Consider the following 19301-nt stretch of genomic DNA (forward strand, 5'->3'; position numbering starts at 1 on the left):
TTTAACTAAATAGCCTTTTCCAGGAAGAGATCTTCAGGTTATGGGACTAGGGCACCAGCCCAGGAGGAGAAACTGAGGCAGACCTCCCCCACCCAAGAGGGTCATTGCAACATGACCCAAGGGAGCTGCATAGGCAGCCTCAGCCCCTCCTACTGTTCCTAGGTGCTAATCCCTGCACGGACCACTGGGAAGAGGATTGGCTGAGTGGCTTGGAGAGGGGGCGTCGCCATTACCTTCCCCAAGGGTTAAATAGGGGCGCAGGCAAGATGCTCGGAAGTGCTGTATTTCCCCGAACCAGACCATGACCCAGACCCTCAAGCTCGCCTCCAGGGTGTTGCATCCTGTCCGCTGTGTTTTTGAGCTGGGTTCCTCACTGGGCTCCAGAGGCTCTGGCTCAGCGCCTCGGAGCTTGGCAGACATCCCAGGCCCCTCCACGCCGGGTTTTCTTGCCGAACTTTTCTGCAAGGGAGGGCTGTCGCGCCTACACGAGCTACAGGTAGATTGGGACTCTGTTCCTGGGACTCAGTGCTGGGGAAACAGACTAGTGCAGACCGTAGGAGGGAAGGCCAGTGAGAACGGATGCCCATGAATTATAGAAAGACAAGTTGGGATTTGGGGCTTTGGCTCAAGCAGCACGGAGTCCATCCCGACACCTAGCATTCAAAAAGCGCCTTCTCCTCGCAGAGCGAAAGTCTGGAAGTCGGTAGGTCCAGGACAAGTGGGCAGGAGGCGGAAACGCACAGGATCTTACCCGGGCATTCAGCGTGTTGGGCTTAGAGCTACCTGCGCTCCTATGCTTTGGGCTCTCGTCCTGAAATGGAGAGTCCACGTGTGAACCTTTAGGGATTTTTCCACCTTGACTTGGCCAAGGTGACCAAAGAGCCGTCCTGAATGTCTAAGCAAAGTTCTTACACTTTGCCCGTCACACTCAAACTTTCTAAGGATGGGAAGTGGGAGAAAGAGGAGGAGGGTTTTTTAGCATTAGGTCCATGTGCCAGCTGGGAGCTCCCCCTTCCAAAGCCTAGCCAGTTGGCGTTGGCACGGGCCAAGCTGGGAGTCCCCTTGCCCATGTTTCCAGTGTCGCCGCGCCATTCTCCCAGGTGCAGGGCGCTGCACGCTTCGGTCCCGTGTGGTTGGCCAGCTTCGGGAAGGTGCGCACGGTGTACGTGGCGGCCCCTACGCTCATCGAGCAGTTGCTGCGACAGGAGGGGCCCAGGCCCGAGCGCTGCAGCTTCTCACCGTGGGCTGAGCACCGGCGCCAGCGCCAGCGGGCTTGCGGACTGCTTACTGCGTGAGTCCTCTGGCCCAAAGCCCTGAAGCCCTACTGCTTCCCTCTCCTGTGGAGGGTCTGGAGACAGTCTCGGGGTGTGGAGGAGGGGCGGCCGTTTCCCCCAGACTCTGCCAAATAGGGATTTTCACCACAATCTGTTTCTCAAGCTCAGGTGGAGCCCGGCCCTCGTCCCACACTCCCCTCCTCTTGGTCCTTATCTTTTTGAGAGCAGAATCCTGGGTACTGGCAAAAGGGCTAGGGTACCAGGATCCAGATGTAGTATAAGATTCTGTGACTCTTGCCGAAACCGGTTTGGCTCAGTGGATAGAGTGTCGGCCTGTGGACTGAAGGGTCCCGGGTTCGATTCCGGTCGGGGGCGTGTGCCTTGGTTGCGGGCACGTCCCCGGTGGGAGGTGTGCAGGAGGCAGCTGATCGATGTTTCTGGCTCTCTATCCCTCTCCCTTCCTCTCTGTGAAATGTCAATAAAATATATTTAAAAAAAAAAAAAGAAAAAAGAAAAGATTCTGTGACTCAGGTTACCCAGGAATCCAGGCCCCTCTGGGGCAGGAAATGAGTAAGGAGTAAAGGGGATGAAAAGCAGATGCAATCCCACTCCTAGCCACCCGAGCGGAACACGCTCCTCAACCGCAGGCAGCAGCGCTGAACGGCCTCCACACCCACATCTGCCCTGATGCGCCCCCTCTCCGCACCCCTACAGGGAAGGCGAAGAATGGCAGAGGCTCCGCAGCCTCCTGGCCCCGCTCCTCCTTCGGCCTCAAGCAGCTGCCCGCTACGCCAGGACCCTGGACGACGTGGTCCTTGATCTTGTGCGGCGACTGCGGCGCCAACGGGGACGTGGTACTGGGTCGCCCGCCCTGGTTCGTGATGTAGCCGGAGAGTTTTACAAGTTTGGACTAGAAGGTGAGTACCAAGACAGTTGTGGCCAGCTTAGGAAGCACCACCCCCCCCCCGCCCTGCCCAAAGGTGTGGGGTGGAGGTGGGGTCGCCCCGTGTCCTGACAGCGCCCCCTCCTGGCCAGGCATAGCAGCTGTGCTGCTGGGTTCGCGCCTGGGCTGCCTGGAGACAGAAGTGCCTCCAGACACTGAGACCTTCATCCGTGCAGTGGGATCTGTGTTTGTGTCCACACTGTTGACCATGGCGATGCCCAACTGGCTGCACCGCCTCGTGCCGGGACCCTGGGGCCGCCTCTGCCAAGACTGGGACCAGATGTTTGCATTTGGTAAGGCACAGACATGAAGTGGGGATGGGAGGACATAAAGCCGTCCAAGGGTAGTGAGGCATCCCTGCGCCTTCTCCCTGCGCAGCCCAGAAGCACGTGGAGCGGCGAGAGGCCGAGGTAGCCAAGAGGAGCCAGGGAAGGCCTGAGAAGGACATGGAATCTGGGGCGCACCTGACCTACTTCCTGTTCCAGGAAGAGTTGCCTGCCCCGTCCATCCTGGGGAATGTGACGGAGCTGCTACTGGCCGGAGTGGACACGGTAGCGTTCTCCCTCCATGTTGTGGGCCCCACTTTCGGAGCTAGCCTCCCGTCTCAATCCGGCTGCACAGGATTCACTATGGCCCTCTAAAACAGCTTGGGTTAGCACTTCCTGGGCTCCAGACAGCGTCATATTCTGCTCCCTATACTGGTGTCCGCTCTTAATGCCTCCAATGCACTCACCTATCCTCTCAGGTGTCCAACACGCTCTCCTGGGCTTTATATGAACTCTCTCGGCACCCCGAAGTCCAGACGGCTCTCCACTCCGAGATCACAGCTGCCTTGGGCAGGGGGTCCAATGCCCACTCCTCAGCCACTGTTCTGTCCCAGCTGCCCCTGCTGAAGGCTGTCCTCAAGGAAGTGCTAAGGTGAGGGGGAAGGAGAGAAGGAGCTGGAGAAAATGCTGGGGAAGGGCTGGGAAAGCAGATAGAAGACGGGGGGAGCAGGGAGAAAGCGGAAGAAAATGGTACTCTATTCCTGGCCAAGAATGGGTTTGGAAGTTGCTGACATGAGAGGGAGGCTAACGGCCCCAGCCTCACCTTCTTGTCTCTCCTTGTGCTCTGCCATCCAGACTGTACCCCGTAGTACCTGGAAATTCCCGTGTTCCAGATAAAGACATTCGTGTAGGTGATTATATCATCCCCAGAAATGTGAGTAGAGCCTAAGGGTCCATTTTGCTAAGCCATCCCTCGCTATCTTGGCCCTGATCCCATTCTCAACTCTCCATAAGCCCTTCAAACCCTCCCCTTGGCCTGAATGCTTCTCTCTGGGATATAATGGGGCAGTGGAGAAATCATTTCAAAAGTAGCCACAGAAAATTTCCCCATCACCTACCAGAGCCTGCCTTCATCCCAGTCCATATAGTCTTTCCTCCATGTCCCTCCTTGCATTCCTGGGCCCGAATTGACAAGTTTGTGTTCCTCCCTCACCAGACGCTGGTCACTCTGTGTCATTATGCCACTTCAAGGGACCCTGCCCAGTTCCCAGAGCCAAATACTTTTCGCCCAGCGCGCTGGCTGGGGAAAGGTCCAGCCCCCCACCCATTTGCCTGTCTTCCCTTTGGCTTCGGCAAGCGCAGCTGCATGGGGAGACGCCTGGCAGAGCTTGAGCTGCAAATGGCTTTGGCCCAGGTGAGTGATCTAGACCTTCTCCAGATGAGAGAGACCCTAACCCTCTAAAGCTGTGAGCTCTTCTCCTGACAAGCATAGGAAAACATTTAAGACTTAATGTTTTAAATGCGTCAATCTCATTATAGTCCTGAAAAGTGAGTGAGGGTATGTGGACTATCTATTTCCCTACCATAGTCCCTTATCCTGATTAACCAAGAAGTTCACTACCAACCTTGACCATTCTAACACAAATAATGCCCATGACCAAAACAGCCCACCATTGGCCGAAACTGGTTTGGCTCAGTGGATAGAGTGTCGGCCTGCGGACTGAAAGGTCCCGGGTTCGATTCCGGTCAAGGGCGTGTGCCTTGGTTGCGGGCACATCCTCAGTGGGAGGTGTGCAGGAGGCAGCTGATAGATGTTTCTCTCTCATCGATGTTTCTGGCTCTCTATCCTTCTCCCTTCCTCTCTGTGAAATATCAATAAAATATATTTAAAAAAACACAAAACAAAACAAAACAAAAAAAACAGCCCACCATTGTAGACTCCTCCCATAATGATAGCTTTCTTCCTCACTTTTCAGATCTTGACTCACTTTGAGGTACAGCCTGAGCCAGGCGCTGCCCCAGTCAGACCCATGACCCGGACTGTCCTGGTACCTGAGAGGAGCATCAACCTACAGTTTGTGGACAGATAGTCCTGTGGAAGGAGGCTGTTATCACCTTTTCTCTCATCATAGGGGTTTATTAGGCACAAGACCAAGAGATGTGTATTTCCCCTGAGACCTGTCTATCTCATCACACTAGTCAGAATGATCATAGCAAAGGGTTTGAGGCATTCCTGGCCAAGGTGTGAAGTATGCATTTGGCCTGACCCAGCAGGCCCGGAGAAAACCATAGCCCCTCTGCCTGCTCAGCCCTTTCCCTGATCATATCATATGCATCCTTCAAGGGCCAACTCGGACTTTTAACTAATAATGCTGGGTGACCTGAGGAAGAATTCCACCACTGCCCTTTGGGGCCTCCACAGTGTTCATTGATGCTGCTGACTAAGCTCTTTGCATGACATGAGCTAAGTAATTGTGCATCTGGTCTGCACCTGGTTGATCTTCCTTGCATGTGAGCTCTTTGAGAGGAAGGATGAGGCCTTATTCAGTTTTTATACCCCTGCCAGGGCCTGTCCCTGGGTGACACACAAATTCTCATACTGAATCTGGACCATGTGGCAGAAGGGGGGGAGCAGCTTACCAGGCTCTGCCTACCCCATTCCTTCCTCACCTTGCCTCTAGAAGGTGAGTCTGCCCTTGCCTGGTTTATGATTTTTTTAAAACTATCCTTGCCTCTGTGGTCACTATTAAGTTGGCTTGACTTAGTTCCCAGAGACATCTCTGCACCTATCCCTGTATATGCCTTCCTTTTACATATTGATATTTTTAAATATTCATAGTTTTGAAATAAAAAAATGAATGTTCCCTCCTTGACTTTTGACTTATCTCTCCCCCACTCTCACTTCCTACACGACCCTCACCCAAATCCCTGACCTTGGTTTCTCAGGCCCTGGGATTGACCTCATAGCATGGGAGGTCCAGACACCTGGAAGAGGGGTTTGCATCACAAACCCAGACACGTTTCTGTCTGGAGTGGGAACAGCCAAGTCTGGCTCCCTGGAAGAGAGTATGAGGGTGGTGGTGAAAAGTAACCACAAGGGCTAGCTGTAAAAAAGGGTCGGGAGCTAGGGATTTGCAGAGATGACCAGAGGCCGCTGACTCTTTGGTAGAAATGTTTATGGACCCTGAACTGAAGGACATCCTAGAATGGCCACTCTCACCTCTCTGGAAAAATTGCTCCAAGGTCTTTTCCTTTGGAGAAAGACAGGAATACAGTCAGAGAAATGAAGTCAGACAGGATGAAAGCTCAGTGTGGGGGTGGCCAGAAGCCCTGGGGCACCAAGGCAGAAAGGGGCTGGGCAGAGGGAGCCTGTTTCCCTGGGTCAGCACTCTCTGGCCCCCCAGAAGTTGGGCACAGCCCTCCGCTTGTGATGTACACAGATTAACTCATCTTCCATATAAATAAATCTCTCAGCACACTCCCCACAGCTCCCTCTGAGGGTAGCCCAGATTACCCTCCTCATGTCAGGACTTGTCCCCCTTCCTCCTGCTCCCTCCACACCCCATTCCAATTAGCTAGAGGTAGATGTAGATTTCACTTCACACTTCCTCCTCCTCCCCACCACCTCAGCCCCCTGCCCTAGACATGGCTCCCTGACCACAGAAACTTCATTAGCCACCAAGCCTTCTGGGGAGTATCTATTTATGTAAAATCTACAGAGGGGCAGGTTGTACCCAAGGCTCTGTGCAGAGACCAAGGTTTATGTACTTTTACTGTCCCTTCTCTCAACTCCTGTACTACACTCGATCCCCATCCCCATTCCCCTATCACTGAACTCAACCCAAACTTAAGTGACCTGATTTTTAGCAGACTTGAGCTTTGAAAGAATAAAGCCCCAATTCCTCTCAGACCTTTTCCCCTGAACTTAGTGATGTAGGCTCTGACACCCACGCTCCCCATTGGGCAAGTTGGACTACTCACTTGAGGAGAACAACAGCTTCTATGACCCCTTTTCTGGATAAGATTCTCTTTAAGTTAGAAAAGGGAAGGGTAGGGGAGAGCACTGATTGCTGGTCCCAACCCAATACCAGGACATCTGATGGTACTGAAAGGAAGAGGATTATACTGTCTCACTTGGCTTCGTTTTAGGACCCAGAGTCCAAATGGAGACAGTGTGTTTGTGTGCCTATGATCTTGGGTTTAAATTTCCATGTGGGCCATCACAGGGGCAGCCCAGGCTTGGCACAGGAAACCCCAACTGTGTGATACCTACCTGAACCCTATCTGCCATGAGAGGCACTAGTTAGTCACTCTGATTTGCTGTCTCCCATCTGATAGCTGGTCCCCACCAGCTATCCGGTGAATAGCAAATCAGTAAAGTCTGTCTCTTCTGTCTGCCGAAGTAGGGAATGTGGAGGGTTACTTCTCTGGAGAAACAATTTTCCACTGGAAAATGGGGAGTGGGGGGTTGGAGAGCGGGATATGGTTCAGCCTCAGTTCCCTCTCCACATTGATTCCTGGAGGTGATACACTTCCCACAGGTCCAGGTGACTTTGGTAGCTATACCTTCAGGCAAGGCTGGGTGCTAGCACCATGGACAGCAGCAAAGACCCCTTTTAGAGACGGGTAGGAGATAGCCAATACCCAGGCAAGGATATGTGACCTTTAGCAGATAAGCATTTTCCCCAAAACATCCCCAGGGAGCATATAGAGCAGACCTTCTCTGAGAGAAGGCCTAATAATAGGAAAGGCCTCTGGATCTGACTTTAGCAAAGTGTGAATTAATTTAATTGCTGATGAGTAGTTCACTTAAAAGATACCATCATTCATATAATACACAGCTCCAAGAACTCAGGAGTAAGGGCTGAGGCTTCAGGCTGATCCACATTTTAACCAGTCCTTCCCAAATTTTCTCTATAGACAACTGCCCTCTACACTGCTGTCTCCAAGCACAATACTTCCAGTTAATACCACTAGCTGAGACACACCAGGATCAGACCTTTAAGCTGGAGACTCATATCATGGAAGGATTCTGTCCATCTCACTCCAAATAAGTCCAAATTCACCTCACACCACTTCTCTGGGTGAGCAGAGTACCTGAGAAGGACTAAGAATCCAAATGATCCCCAGAGCAAGAAGGAGAGCTCCAGCCTTTCTCTGACCCCACGATAGGGTGTTGGAGGAGCTCTCGTTCTTACAAATAACCACCATCCTTCACATTTGCAATGTCTAGTTTCCCTCATATTTACATATCTATGACACTCAACACACATTTCCAAGGCTCTGTGCAACTCCAGATAAGAAACACATTTTGAAAGTTGTTAACCAGCTACTATTTGAAATAAATGGACCATCATCTATAGTATAAATCTTTTTATGCCATAATTGATTTTCTTTGCAATGGCATTCAACCTGTCCCTTCTTCTTCTTCTTTTTTTAAATATATTTTTATTTATTTCAGAGAGGAAGGGAGAGGAAGAGAGAGATAGAAACATCAGTGATGAAAGAGAATCATTGATCAGCTGCCTTCTGAAAACCCCACACTGGGGATCGAGTCAGCAACCTGGGCATATGCCCTGACCGGGAATCGAACCGTGACCTCCTGGTTCATAGGTCGATGCTCAACCACTGAGCCATGCCGGATGGGCACAACCTGCCCCTTCTTTATCCTCATTCCAACCCTATGAGGTAGACAGGAAAACCACAGTGGATTTTTTTTGTAAATCACAAACTTGGACGTGGTAGGTCCACCCTTTAGATACCTCTGAGCATTGCCATCTAGCAGCCAACATGAATTATTCACCAGCAAGTGGGAGTTACACCTCCAACTCAGAACCCACTGCTGCATTTGGGATTTGTAACCTCTGCAGAGAAACCTCCCCACACCTCCCGACCCTCCAGAGAAGACCCAGATGAGAAAGGAGTCTCCGTGTGCATATAAATGATTCTTTATGCCCTCCCCCCATGCAATGGGGGGCAGAGCAGGGGAAGTCCCCCCGCCCTCATGCAGGGAACGGGAGGTCAATGTGTACTAGTCTTATTGCCAGCTGCCCTGTGGCCATGGGGTGGGGAATGGGGGGTCTACAGCCCCTTTCTTCTGGCATTGGTTCCCCCTCACCAAGTCACCATGGTAGAGCTGAGGGGCTGGAGGCCCTAGGAGCTGAGGTAAGGACGGTTCTCTGGGGAAGAAAAGCTGTTCTCCCCACTTGCCCACTGGCTGCCCCAGGATGAGTGTGGGGAATTGTCAGTGGGGGCTGGAATGTCATCCAAGTGTCTCTACCCAGTGGGCAGAAGCCAGACAATGTTTCCAGCTTGAGGCTGCCCACAGAGATCTTCAGTGGTGGGAGCAGTGTGCCCCAAACATCTGGTCCAGGTGGTACCTCCAGTAGCCATGATAGCTCATCTCTTGCTGATGCATTGACTCAAGATCCCAGCTCCTGGAGTTCAGTTCAGACTGTGGTGACCCTCATGACAACCTCTCGGCCGGAATGGGAACTGGAACGCGCATCTGGTGGCCGAAGCTGTCCAAGGAGGTGCAGGATTGTGTAACCACAGCGCTGAGGCAAGAGCGTCCGCATGCGCTGGGCAGCCGGGGGGCGGCTGGTGGCCCCAGAGGGAGGGCTCGTCCGTGAGGTCCTGGGGCCCGGCTTCCCTGCCGTCCCTCCCCCTGCATCTCCTCCTATGTCCTTGGTCTTGTCATAGTTCAGGACCTTCCACTGCTGGTTCACTGCCTGCCAGCGTTTAAAGATGCGGTAGACAGAGGAGCCTTCGTGGACAATGAGTCCTAAGTAAGAGGGATAAGATATCCGGGGTCAACTGCTGCCCAGACGTGCTTAAGCAAGCATTTTCCAGAGTGAGGAGATAGGGTTGCAAAAGACCTGGAGAAGCTGGGAAGGGAGGGGCACCAAGATAGCCCTGAAGGCTCTCAATGGTAGAAAATGTGGCCATAAAGCTGAAGGAATGGGGAGGGAAAGTTAAGTGTATGAGTTAGAGGAAGTTGCTCCTCAGGTTAAAGGGAAAGAGGTGCCCTCACCTATGCAGACAACATCCATGAAGCCATACATGCCGTAGCAGATCTGAAATAGCAGATCCTGTCGTTGCCACTTGGCTGAAGGGCTGAGTGAGGACCAGATGAGCCAGGAGATGCTGGCGACGAGGAAGAGAGAGCCCAGAACTATGGCCGCAATCTGGACCTTCTCAATGACTGTCAGGGAGATGGCTTGCCACTGTGTGGGAGAAAGGGTTCCAAAAAGTCACAGAAAGAGATGGAGGGCCAGGTGATGGTTAGCCCTGAAAAGCAGGATGCTCCAGGAGCCTTCCTGAAACCCTTCCGGCAGGATTAACATCTGTCTCCTCTGTGCCCGGATCAAACCTAGACTGTGGCCTTGCTCAAGTTGTTTGAAACCATGTGTCTGTCTTAGTTTAGAAAGGCAGGATCAGGCAAGTGCACTGAAGCCAGACCATCTAGGTTTGAATTCCAAATTCTAACACCATCACTTCCTGGCTGAGTAACCTTGGGCAAGTTTTCAAATCTCTTTGTGCATCAATCTTTAGGATGAGGACAATAATGGTATATTACTAATAGAATTATTATGATGATTAAAAGAGTTAATACACACCAAGAGCTTGACACAAAGAAAACACTACATATTTGCTATCATCATTCATATTATCTTTTTCTTTTTTGTTGTCCCAGTGCCTAGAACAGTGCCTGGAATAAAGGTGGCACTCAATAATGTCTTTGTAAATAAATGAAGAAAGGGAGGATTTACAGAAAGACAGGAAATTGTGGGGAGGGGTAAATAAATGGATGAAATAGGCTCCCCGGAGGGTTCCTGACTCTGAATGCTGCAAGGCCCTTACTCCAATCCGAGAGTCCTATCCTTGCACCTCACCTGCAGTGGGTTCTTGGTGCTGATCGCCAGGACCTGATACTTGAAGTAGCAGAGCTCACAGCTCCAGGAGCCCCTCTCGCTAATCCAGCGGATGAGGCAGGGCTGGTGCGTGCAGCGCACGGAGCCGTCACAGCGGCAGGGGCTCAGGAGCTCCCCCTGGAGGAAGAGTGACGAGAGTCCCTGTCAGCTATCACCACCGGGACCCACTTCTCTCCGCTCTGGGAGCGGAAAACCTCCTGTCCAGGTCAGTCATTCTCCCACCTTAGAAAAGCTCAGGCCTTTCACCCCAAACAGGGCAAGAGGCTAAGGCTGCAGGACAAAGAAAAAAGTTAGAGCTCAAGGTAAACTTCCCTGACCAAATAGACGAGGATGAAAAGGGATTGGAGCGGAGGTGGGGAACTGGGTCTTCTCTCTTCCTAGAATTTGGAGAGGGTGGTCTTTAAGGAGTTCCAACTGGAAGGCTACCCCTTAGGATCTGAAGGGTTAGGGTTAGAGCTTCAGAGCCATGCCTTCCTCCCCTGCTCCATCACTGTAAAGTATTTCACAGGTGTGGCGCAGACTGGGATGGGTTACGTCCTCCGTTTACAAGTAACAAAAGGGAGAAGAAATTCTGGAGGGTGGGAGTAGAAGGTGTTCCCTTTTAATCCAGGAATAATGTCTCACCGCATAGAGACATCCCCAGCACTATCCCGAGACAACTTTGTCCATAACATTTAAACAAAGAGTACTCTTTGGAATGAGATGGAAAGTTGTAGAACGGGAAGTGAAGAAAAGTGCCCCACGGAGAGAAATATTGAATGAGGCAAGGGCGCCGCTGGGCCCCTCCCTTCAAGGTGGAAACAAGCACTCTCCTCGGCCCACCTCCTCAGCCTACAAAGACCCCAGGGGGAGATGATGGGGGAGAAAGGCAGTCCCCGTTCATGGGTGAGGGATTTTGAGCCTTGCCAGGAGAAAGACCCACCCCTTCCTGGGGACCCCTGATCCCCCTCCACCTCAAACAGACGCTCTGGGCGTCTCCAGCCAGCCCCCCAACCTCACCCTATTCCCACTCGGGTTCCGGGTCCCGCCCAGCCTCCCAGGCCCCGCCCCCCGTTTGCGGTCTCCCTGGGCGCCCCAGGTGGGCGCCCCCACCCTGCCCGGCCCCGCCCAGCGAGTGCCCGGGCCTGACCTGCTCCGGGCCCTGGAAGCAGATCCGGCACTGGGGGGTCCGCAGTCCGCTGTCCAGGCTGCTGCTGAGCGACAGGGCGTCCAGCGCGCCCGGGGGCGGCGGCGGCGCGGGCGGCGGCGGGGGTCCGGCCCGCGGCTCCTTGTCGCCGGCCAGGCCCCGCGCGCGCGGCCCCGACCCGTAGTACTCCTCCTCGTCGCCGTCACCGCCGTCCCGGGCCGCGCAGCCGGCGAAGGGCGCCCAGCCGCAGCCGCCCCCCCCGCCCCCCCGGGGCTGCGGCTCGGCGCGGGGCCGCCCCCCGCCCGTCAGCACCAGCAGCTTCAGCTCGTTCAGGAACATGCGGAGCCGCGACTTGAGCATCGTCCGGGCGCCGGGGGGCGGGGGGCGGCGCGCAGGGGGCTCCGGGCGGCGGGGGAAGGGAGAGGGCAAGGCCAGAAAGGGGGCGCGCGCCAGGGAGCTCAGCCCCGCCGGGGTCCTAGGGGCCTGGGAGCGCCTTTCACGGCCGCCACCGCCGGGGCTTCGGGGCTGGCGGCGCCGGGAGGGCGGGCGGCCCGGGGGCGGTGGGACGGGCGGCCATGGCCCGGGCGGTGGGCGGGGAGGGGGCTCAGGGTGCCGCGCCCCGCGGGTCCGGGTCCGGAGCGGGCCGGGCCCCCGGGATTACGTGCCCGGATCCTCCTGCGGCGGAGCCGCCCCCCATCGCCGTGTTCCCGGCCCCAGTCCCGCTTCGGCTCCCGGCTCCGTCTCGGCTCGGCCCGTGCGCTCGGCGGTGGCAAATGGCGGCTCCTTCCGGCGGCGGCGGCGGCGGCGGAGACCCCCCCACCCCCGGAGCGGCGGGCGGGAGGGGCGGGCGGGGCGGGAGCCGGGGAGCCGGTGAGGGATGGAGGGAGGGGCGGGGCGGGGAGGGGGAGAGGAGAAGTGGCCGCGGCTGCGCATCCCCGCCCTGCCCGGCAAGAGCAGGTGTCCCTAGAGGAGGGGGAAGGAGGGGGGAGTGTGCAGCCCAGGGGAGGATGGAGGGAGGGGAGTGTCCGAGAAAGGAGAGTGTGCACACTGGTAGGAGAATAGGTGTGTGAATGGGTGAGGGTGGAAGGGGAGTGGGTGCTCAAAGACGCAGGTGCACCAGAGAGGGAGAGGCTTGTGCAAAATGGGAGTATGCAGAGAAGAGGCTATGCAAGGGGTCTACGGTCTGAGGGAGGTAAGTGAGCAAGAGAGAGACTCAAGCAATAAACACTTTTACACAAAGGACTGAAAAGTGTGCATGATATGGGACTGTGAAAGAGGTGAGGGTGTAATGGATGGAATCGGGTTGCATGAGAAACGAAATGTGTGATTGTAATGTGTGAGGTAGGTGAGTGAGCAAGGGAGATAGGAGTGCTAAAGGGATGAGAGTGTCTTTTCTGGCTTTCTCCTTCCCTTACCACCACACACACATACACACAGCTCTTTGCTTATATGGGGGCCTTGACCCTGAGAACCAGTTCTACCCCCTTACTAGGTCTGCTTTACACTTAGAACCTCCCTCTCCTCCCTTTTACAACGCTGAGGGAAAAGGGATTCCAGAGGAGCCCATTGGGTCAAACACATTGGGAAAAAATTAATTAGTAAGAGAGTAATTAACGGAAGGGAGGGTATGGAACCAGGGACAGAGTGCCAAACTAAGGCTCCTCGATAGAAAGTGACTGAGGAGAGTAATGCTCTTATGAAACATTCAAATGCATTAGATGGATGAATGAATGAATCAGAAAAGGGCTGGAACCCAAGCCAACATAGAGGATGACTTCTTTTTTAAATTTAATTTACGGGGGTGATACTGGTTCACAAAACCATTCAGGTTTTAAGTGTACAACTCAACAAAACATCATCTGCACACCGCATCATATGCCCATTGCCCAAAGCAAAGTCTCAGTCTCCATTTATGCCTACTTTGCCCACCTCCACCTATTCCCACACCCCTTTCCTTCCGGTTATCACCACACTGTTGTCTGTGTGTGTGTGTGTGTGTGTGTGTGTGTGTGTGTGTGTGTGTGACTTCTAAAGACAGTGAGCTGTGGTGGGCTTATGTGGAAGGCGAGGCTGAGATGGACTCCGCTAGGGTAGAAAGTTTGATACACTCACATTCAGTTAGCATTTCTGAAGGCTTACAAACCAACCAATTCTAACAAGATAGCCAATGAAACATTCACCTCACAAGCCCCATAGCCAGTTCAGACCTTGAGGTTTTTCTTTTCTAAAAAAATTATTTATTGATGAGAGAGAGACATCAATTTGTTGTTCCACTTATTTATGCATTCATTGGTTTATTCTTATATGTTCCCTGACCAGGGATCCAACCCACAACCTTGGTGTATCAGGATAATGCTCTAACCAATTGAGCTATCCTGCCAGGGCTTGAGGTTTTTCTTACTAGTCCCAGCTGCCCTTACCAGCATGGGCTCAGAGTTACTATGAGAATGCAGAGGGAGAATCTCTACTGACATATCTTCCGTTTTGCCCTGGAGCATGCTTTATATTCTTCTCAAGCCTGAACTCTTACATCCTCAGCCAGATGGTTAAAGAGAATAGATGTTAGGGTAGAAGGAATGAGAAATAGAGTAATAAAATGGTTTCAGATTTTATTTTATTTTTAAAGACTAATTAATTTTTAGAGAGAGAGGAAGGGAGAAGAGAGAAACATCAATGTGAGAGTTTAACATAGATTGGTTACCTCCTGCACGCCCCCTACTGGGGATCAAGCCCAAAACCAACCTGGGCATGTGCCCTGCCTGACCTGGAATCAACCAGCAGCCTTTCGGTGCAGGGAGGACGCCCAATCAACTGAGCTACACTGGCCAGGGCTGGTTTCAGATTTTAGACAAGTTGTCACAAATGAGACACTGATTCCTTCCTTCCCTTACTCCCATCCCCACAAAGGGTTGAGAAATAAAGAAGTTGGAGCCAGTAAGACCAGGGAAGCCAGAGAGAAACCTGCCCCTTGTCTACTTCTCTGTATCTGCGAGCAGAGGCCATTTGGGAAAGGTTTGTGTTCGGGGCAGGGGCAAGGACTAAGAAAATTTGCACTGGAGGAAAAGAGCACAGTAATGCCATATAATGAGTCACAAGGTGTGCAGAAGAGCACAAGTCATTCTCATGTAATGTGATGGTCTGGGGTAGTGGCTGTGGTAACTTCCTGCACATGTGTGTGTGTGTGTGTATTTCTATGTATGACATATATCATACACATACACACATATATCACAATATCTTAGTGCTGAAAAGAACCTATCTCCCAATCATTGAAAACTTCTCTGCCAGAAGGCATGTGGTGGTCCTGGGAAGGGGTGGAAATTGGGAAGAGGGGAGGGTATTGCCCCTCTTCCTATTGGATTACTGTATTAATCTGCCTTTCATCAATCCTTTAATCCTAGTTTTGCCCTCACATTGGCACTGTCTACTCCCTATTTTGTGTGCACACTGTTGGCTACATCTTTACAGAGTCTTTTTTTAAAATATTTTTTTATTGATTTCAGAGAGGAAGGAAGAGAGAGATAGAAACATCAATGATGCTCCCGCACACCCCACACTGGGGATCTAGCACGTTCCCTTGGCGGGAATCAAACCTGGGACTCTTCAGTGCGCAGGCCAACGCTCTATCCCAGCCTTGGGCAAACTACGGCCCGCGGGCCGGATCCAGCTGTTCTATCCGGTTCTCTTGCTCTCCCCTCCGCTCCTTTACTTTGAATTTATATTAGTTCAGACAAACACTCCATCCATGCTTTTGTTCCGGCCCTCCAGTCCAGTTTAAGAACCCACTGTGGCCCTCGAGTCAAAAAGTTTGCCCACCCCTGCTCTATCCACTGAGCCAAACCTGCTAGGGCTTTACAGATAGTCTTATCACTACTTAAAAGGGCTTGTGACTGAGACACCAAAAAACAGACCCAAAACAACCCCACATCCACACGAGAAGCAAGCACTCAGTAAAAACCTGTTGAATGAATGAGTGAATGAAACAAAGACACAAGTGAGAATACGTTTTCCCATGGCAGTGGAGCAGAAAGGCCACAGCACCACCTCCTGACCCCCGACACCCGCGCCCCTCCCCCATATAGAGAAACTAGGAGTGAGACTGGAGACCTGCAGCCTGCAGTTGGGATCGGGGTGGCCCAGGTTGCCATGGCACCGCCTCGGACTCCACCCTCTTCCATCTCCCCCCCAACCACCACCCCACCCCGCTTGGGTAGTGGCAACTAGTCACGTGCTTTGCCGCGTAACCACACCTCTGCTCCTCAGAGCAATAGCATGCGGTCACGTGGGATAGCAACAGGTCACGTGGTTGCCATCGTCCCTCCTTCCCATTCTCCTCGCCGCCCCCCAACCAGGCAAAGCCACTCCCGGCCCCTCTGCGCAGGAGTGGCTGGTCACGTGCCCCGAACGTCCGGCGTTCGCCCCTCCCCCCGGGTTTCCGCGCGCCTCTTTGGCAGCTGGTCACATGGTGAGGGTGGGGGTGAGGGGTCCGCTCTAGCTTGCGGCCTGTGTCTGTGGTCGGGCCCGTGCGGTCCAGCTGCTCCGGACAGAGCTCGAGTGTATGGCTCCGCAGAAACCGGCTCCTGGGCCCCGATAACGGTCCGCCCCCGCAGTTCCCGGCGCGGGGAGAAGTAAGAGAAGCCCCTTCCCAGGAATGGAGACCATTCTCAACTACCCTGGCTTCCTACGCGGGCTAGTTATAGAAGGGTCGCTGGAGAGAGGGACATGGGGCAGGGCGTAATCTGGTCCTTTGTGGTCGTGGGAGGTGTAGTGTTAGGCCTGGGGTGTAGGATCTTTGATGCAGGGGGTGTGTCGTGTGGGCACTTCCTTTGTGGCAGGCGCGACGGTCCCAAAGGAATAAATTTTTTAAAAATTCTAGGGCCTCACGTGGCTGAAGGGGTTGGGGCTAGAGTCATTGTATTACCTGAGGGGCGGGCCTGGCCTCTTGGAAGACTGGGGAAGGGGATGGGTGCTGGTGATGTGTCTTTGTGATGTTTTTTCCTTTTCTGGAGTTACTTTGTTGCTGTAGCTCAGACCATCCGAACTCTGGAAGGGAATTTCGGTGGTAGGAGTCTCTGTGATTGTAGGGTCTCCTCTGATCTGAGAATGGCTACTCCTCGATATGAGCCAGTGGCTGAGATTGGTGTTGGTGCCTATGGGACGGTGTACAAGGCCCGTGATCCACACAGTGGCCACTTTGTGGCCCTCAAGAGCGTGAGAGTCCCCAATGGAGGAGGTGCCGGAGGGGGCCTTCCCATCAGCACAGTTCGTGAGGTGGCCTTACTGAGGCGGCTGGAGGCTTTTGAGCATCCCAATGTTGTCCGGTGAGAAGGTGAAGGGTTGGGAGTGGGTAGTAAAGGGGGAAAGACACCTATATGTGGGGCGTGGTGGTCTGGAGAGAAGTGAGGATCCTGAGGAAATAGAATAGGGAAGGTCATGTTGGGGCCAAAAGGGATTGATTCATGAGTAACCCACCATTTGTTCCGGCCAGGCTGATGGATGTCTGTGCCACCGCCCGAACTGACCGGGAGACCAAAGTGACCCTGGTGTTTGAGCATGTGGACCAAGACCTACGGACGTATCTGGACAAGGCACCCCCACCAGGCTTGCCAGTGGAGACCATCAAGGTGCGTGGGGTGGGCAGGCAATGAGAGAGGTACATTGGGACCTTTACAGTAGAAGCCATTTTGATTTCAGTTATGGCGCCTAGTTTCCAGTGCTCTGTACCTCCCCCTTCCAAACCAGGATCTGATGCGCCAGTTTCTAAGAGGCCTGGATTTTCTTCATGCCAATTGCATTGTTCACCGAGACCTGAAGCCAGAGAATATTCTCGTGACAAGTGGTGGGACAGTCAAGCTGGCTGACTTTGGCCTGGCCAGAATCTACAGCTACCAGATGGCACTTACACCTGTGGTCAGTAGACAGATGTTAGCCAAAATGGGTTCTGGTTGGGGGTAGGAAAGTGCCCAATAGCAGTTGAGAAGTCATGTGTTTTGTGCTTTATGGTAACCCATAGGGCCCTATCCACTCTTCTTATTCCCATTAGGTTGTTACACTCTGGTACCGTGCTCCGGAAGTTCTTCTGCAGTCTACATATGCAACACCTGTGGACTTGTGGAGCGTTGGCTGTATCTTTGCAGAGATGTTTCGTCGAAAGTATGGGACCCAAGGATCCTGAACTATTTTGACTTTCCCAAATCATCTCCATATCTTGCCCATTCTTTCACTTGAGTACTACTGACCACCTTGTCTATAACTAGAAGCTCTGAAATGGAATTAGGAACTTACTATCCCTTTAGTTTCCATACCCTCTGTTTGAACCACTAAGCAGTAACCATTCTGCTACCACATCTTTGAAAATGATGTTGTGTCCCTTCTCACCTTAGGCCTCTCTTCTGCGGAAACTCTGAAGCTGACCAATTGGGCAAAATCTTTGAGTAAGTGACTGGCAAGGGAAAAAACATGTTCATTCTGAGTCTTTTTCTACTGCTGAGCCCTGGAAGCATTTGGCTCTGCCCCTGGGGTGGAGCCTTGGAGAACCTCCCTGACCAGAGCTTTCCTATTCCCCATAGCCTGATTGGGCTGCCTCCAGAGGAAGATTGGCCCCGAGATGTGTCTCTACCCCGAGGAGCCTTCCCCCCCAGAGGGCCCTGCCCAGTGCAGTCGGTGATACCAGAGATGGAGAAGTCTGGAGCACAGCTGCTGCTGGTACTGGGTTTGGGCAAGGGAATGGGGTGAGATTGGGGTGAAAAATGTAGTCGTAGAAAAGGGGCCCAAACCATCGTGGTTCCTGAGACTCGTTTGTTGCATGGGCTAGTCTTTTGCTACTGTGATTAGCCATCCACAAAGAGGAATGTAGAAAATAGCCCATCCTAGCCAAAACCGGTTTGGCTCAGTGGATAGAGCGTCGGCCTGCGGACTGAAGGGTCCCGGGTTCGATTCCGGTCAAGGGCATGTACCTTGGCTGCGGGCACATCCCCAGTGGGGGGTATGCAGGAGGCAGCTGATCGATGTTTCTCTCTCATCGGTGTTTCTGACTTTCTATCCCTCTCCCTTCCTCTCTGTAAAAATATCAATAAAATATATATTTTAAAAAAAGAAAATAGCCCATCCTAGTACTGTTGAGGGTGTGCAAAAGTCATTTTTTGGTTGTTTTTCCCCTCACGACTTTCGAACCTTTGTCTCCCCTCTCAGGAGATGCTGACTTTTAACCCACACAAGCGAATCTCTGCCTTCCGAGCCCTGCAGCACTCTTATCTACAAAAGGAAGAAGGTAACCCGGAGTGAGCGATGGAATAGCTGCAACAGAACCAAGAGAAGCTGTCATTTACCTTCCTTTGAACACTAGAGTGCAGAGCCTCGCACCGAGAAGGCGCTGTGTCTTTTTATCTGAGGCTGTGGAGACACTTCCTCCAACTTTTTACAGAGAATATCTTGCTGGCTGCCTTAATGACATTCCCCTCCCTCCCCTCCTTTGGGGATTATCCTTCTCCTGCCCTCCTATTTCCTTATACCAAGGAGTATGTCCCTTGTTCTTCCCTTCCTTACCTTGATATTGGGATCCTTTTTTATACGGGGAAAAAAACAAAACTAAGAAATATGGTCTTTTTTTTTTTTTTTTTTTTTTTAAATGTTTCTTCCTTTGATTGGCTTTGCTATTTGGGGATTTGGACAAACCATTTGGAAGATAGATTTCACTGCAGAATCTTAAAGATTCTCCTTAGGTTACAGGGCCTACATAGTCAGTGGAGCCCCTCAACT

At 52.8% G+C, this 19301-nt stretch overlaps 3 protein-coding genes across 4 annotated transcripts; 2 read left to right on the forward strand and 1 right to left on the reverse strand.

The window, feature by feature from the left end:
• Positions 1-158: 158 nt before the first annotated feature.
• Positions 159-5348, forward strand: CYP27B1 (cytochrome P450 family 27 subfamily B member 1). Its single transcript, XM_080660845.1, has 9 exons — positions 159-496; positions 1101-1291; positions 1989-2191; positions 2310-2510; positions 2596-2768; positions 2963-3135; positions 3339-3417; positions 3700-3897; positions 4460-5348. The coding sequence occupies exons 1-9, from the start codon at positions 302-304 to the stop codon at positions 4571-4573; spliced, it is 1527 nt and encodes a 508-aa protein (XP_080516971.1). The 5' UTR covers positions 159-301; the 3' UTR covers positions 4574-5348.
• A 1904-nt stretch (positions 5349-7252) lies between these two features.
• MARCHF9 (membrane associated ring-CH-type finger 9) lies at positions 7253-12035 on the reverse strand. The gene is made up of 4 exons (XM_080659573.1): positions 11547-12035; positions 10379-10534; positions 9517-9709; positions 7253-9267 (listed from the first exon to the last, which is right to left on the reverse strand). The coding sequence occupies exons 1-4, from the start codon at positions 11901-11903 to the stop codon at positions 8933-8935; spliced, it is 1041 nt and encodes a 346-aa protein (XP_080515699.1). The 5' UTR covers positions 11904-12035; the 3' UTR covers positions 7253-8932.
• Positions 12036-15978: 3943 nt separating this feature from the next.
• Positions 15979-19159, forward strand: CDK4 (cyclin dependent kinase 4). 2 transcript variants are annotated; one of them, XM_080662628.1, is made up of 8 exons: positions 15979-16171; positions 16628-16864; positions 17032-17167; positions 17286-17453; positions 17587-17696; positions 17927-17977; positions 18113-18248; positions 18735-19159. In XM_080662628.1, exons 2-8 carry the CDS (start codon positions 16647-16649, stop codon positions 18825-18827), a joined length of 912 nt encoding a protein of 303 aa, XP_080518754.1. In that variant the 5' UTR covers positions 15979-16171; positions 16628-16646; the 3' UTR covers positions 18828-19159. The 2 variants fall into 2 exon arrangements, with proteins under 2 accessions (XP_080518754.1, XP_080518755.1); XM_080662629.1 differs by lacking the exon at positions 16628-16864 and having other exon boundaries at positions 16014-16171.
• Positions 19160-19301: the final 142 nt, after the last annotated feature.

Source organism: Plecotus auritus (genome assembly GCF_963455305.1).
Source record: "Plecotus auritus genome assembly, chromosome: 3".
Lineage (NCBI taxonomy): Eukaryota > Metazoa > Chordata > Mammalia > Chiroptera > Vespertilionidae > Plecotus > Plecotus auritus.

Coding starts and splice junctions, on each gene's coding strand:
- MARCHF9 (XM_080659573.1), bottom strand. CDS start 11,903: ATGCTCAAGTCGCGGCTCCGCATGTTCCTGAACGAGCTGAAGCTGCTG. Junction 9,710..10,378: donor GCACCAAGAACCCACTGCAG/GTGAGGTGCAAG, acceptor TCTCCCACACAG/TGGCAAGCCATCTCCCTGAC. Junction 9,268..9,516: donor CATGGATGTTGTCTGCATAG/GTGAGGGCACCT, acceptor CCTCTTACTTAG/GACTCATTGTCCACGAAGGC.
- CYP27B1 (XM_080660845.1), top strand. CDS start 302: ATGACCCAGACCCTCAAGCTCGCCTCCAGGGTGTTGCATCCTGTCCGC. Junction 1,292..1,988: donor GCTTGCGGACTGCTTACTGC/GTGAGTCCTCTG, acceptor GCACCCCTACAG/GGAAGGCGAAGAATGGCAGA. Junction 2,769..2,962: donor TACTGGCCGGAGTGGACACG/GTAGCGTTCTCC, acceptor CTATCCTCTCAG/GTGTCCAACACGCTCTCCTG.
- CDK4 (XM_080662628.1), top strand. CDS start 16,647: ATGGCTACTCCTCGATATGAGCCAGTGGCTGAGATTGGTGTTGGTGCC. Junction 16,865..17,031: donor GAGCATCCCAATGTTGTCCG/GTGAGAAGGTGA, acceptor TGTTCCGGCCAG/GCTGATGGATGTCTGTGCCA. Junction 17,454..17,586: donor AGATGGCACTTACACCTGTG/GTCAGTAGACAG, acceptor TATTCCCATTAG/GTTGTTACACTCTGGTACCG.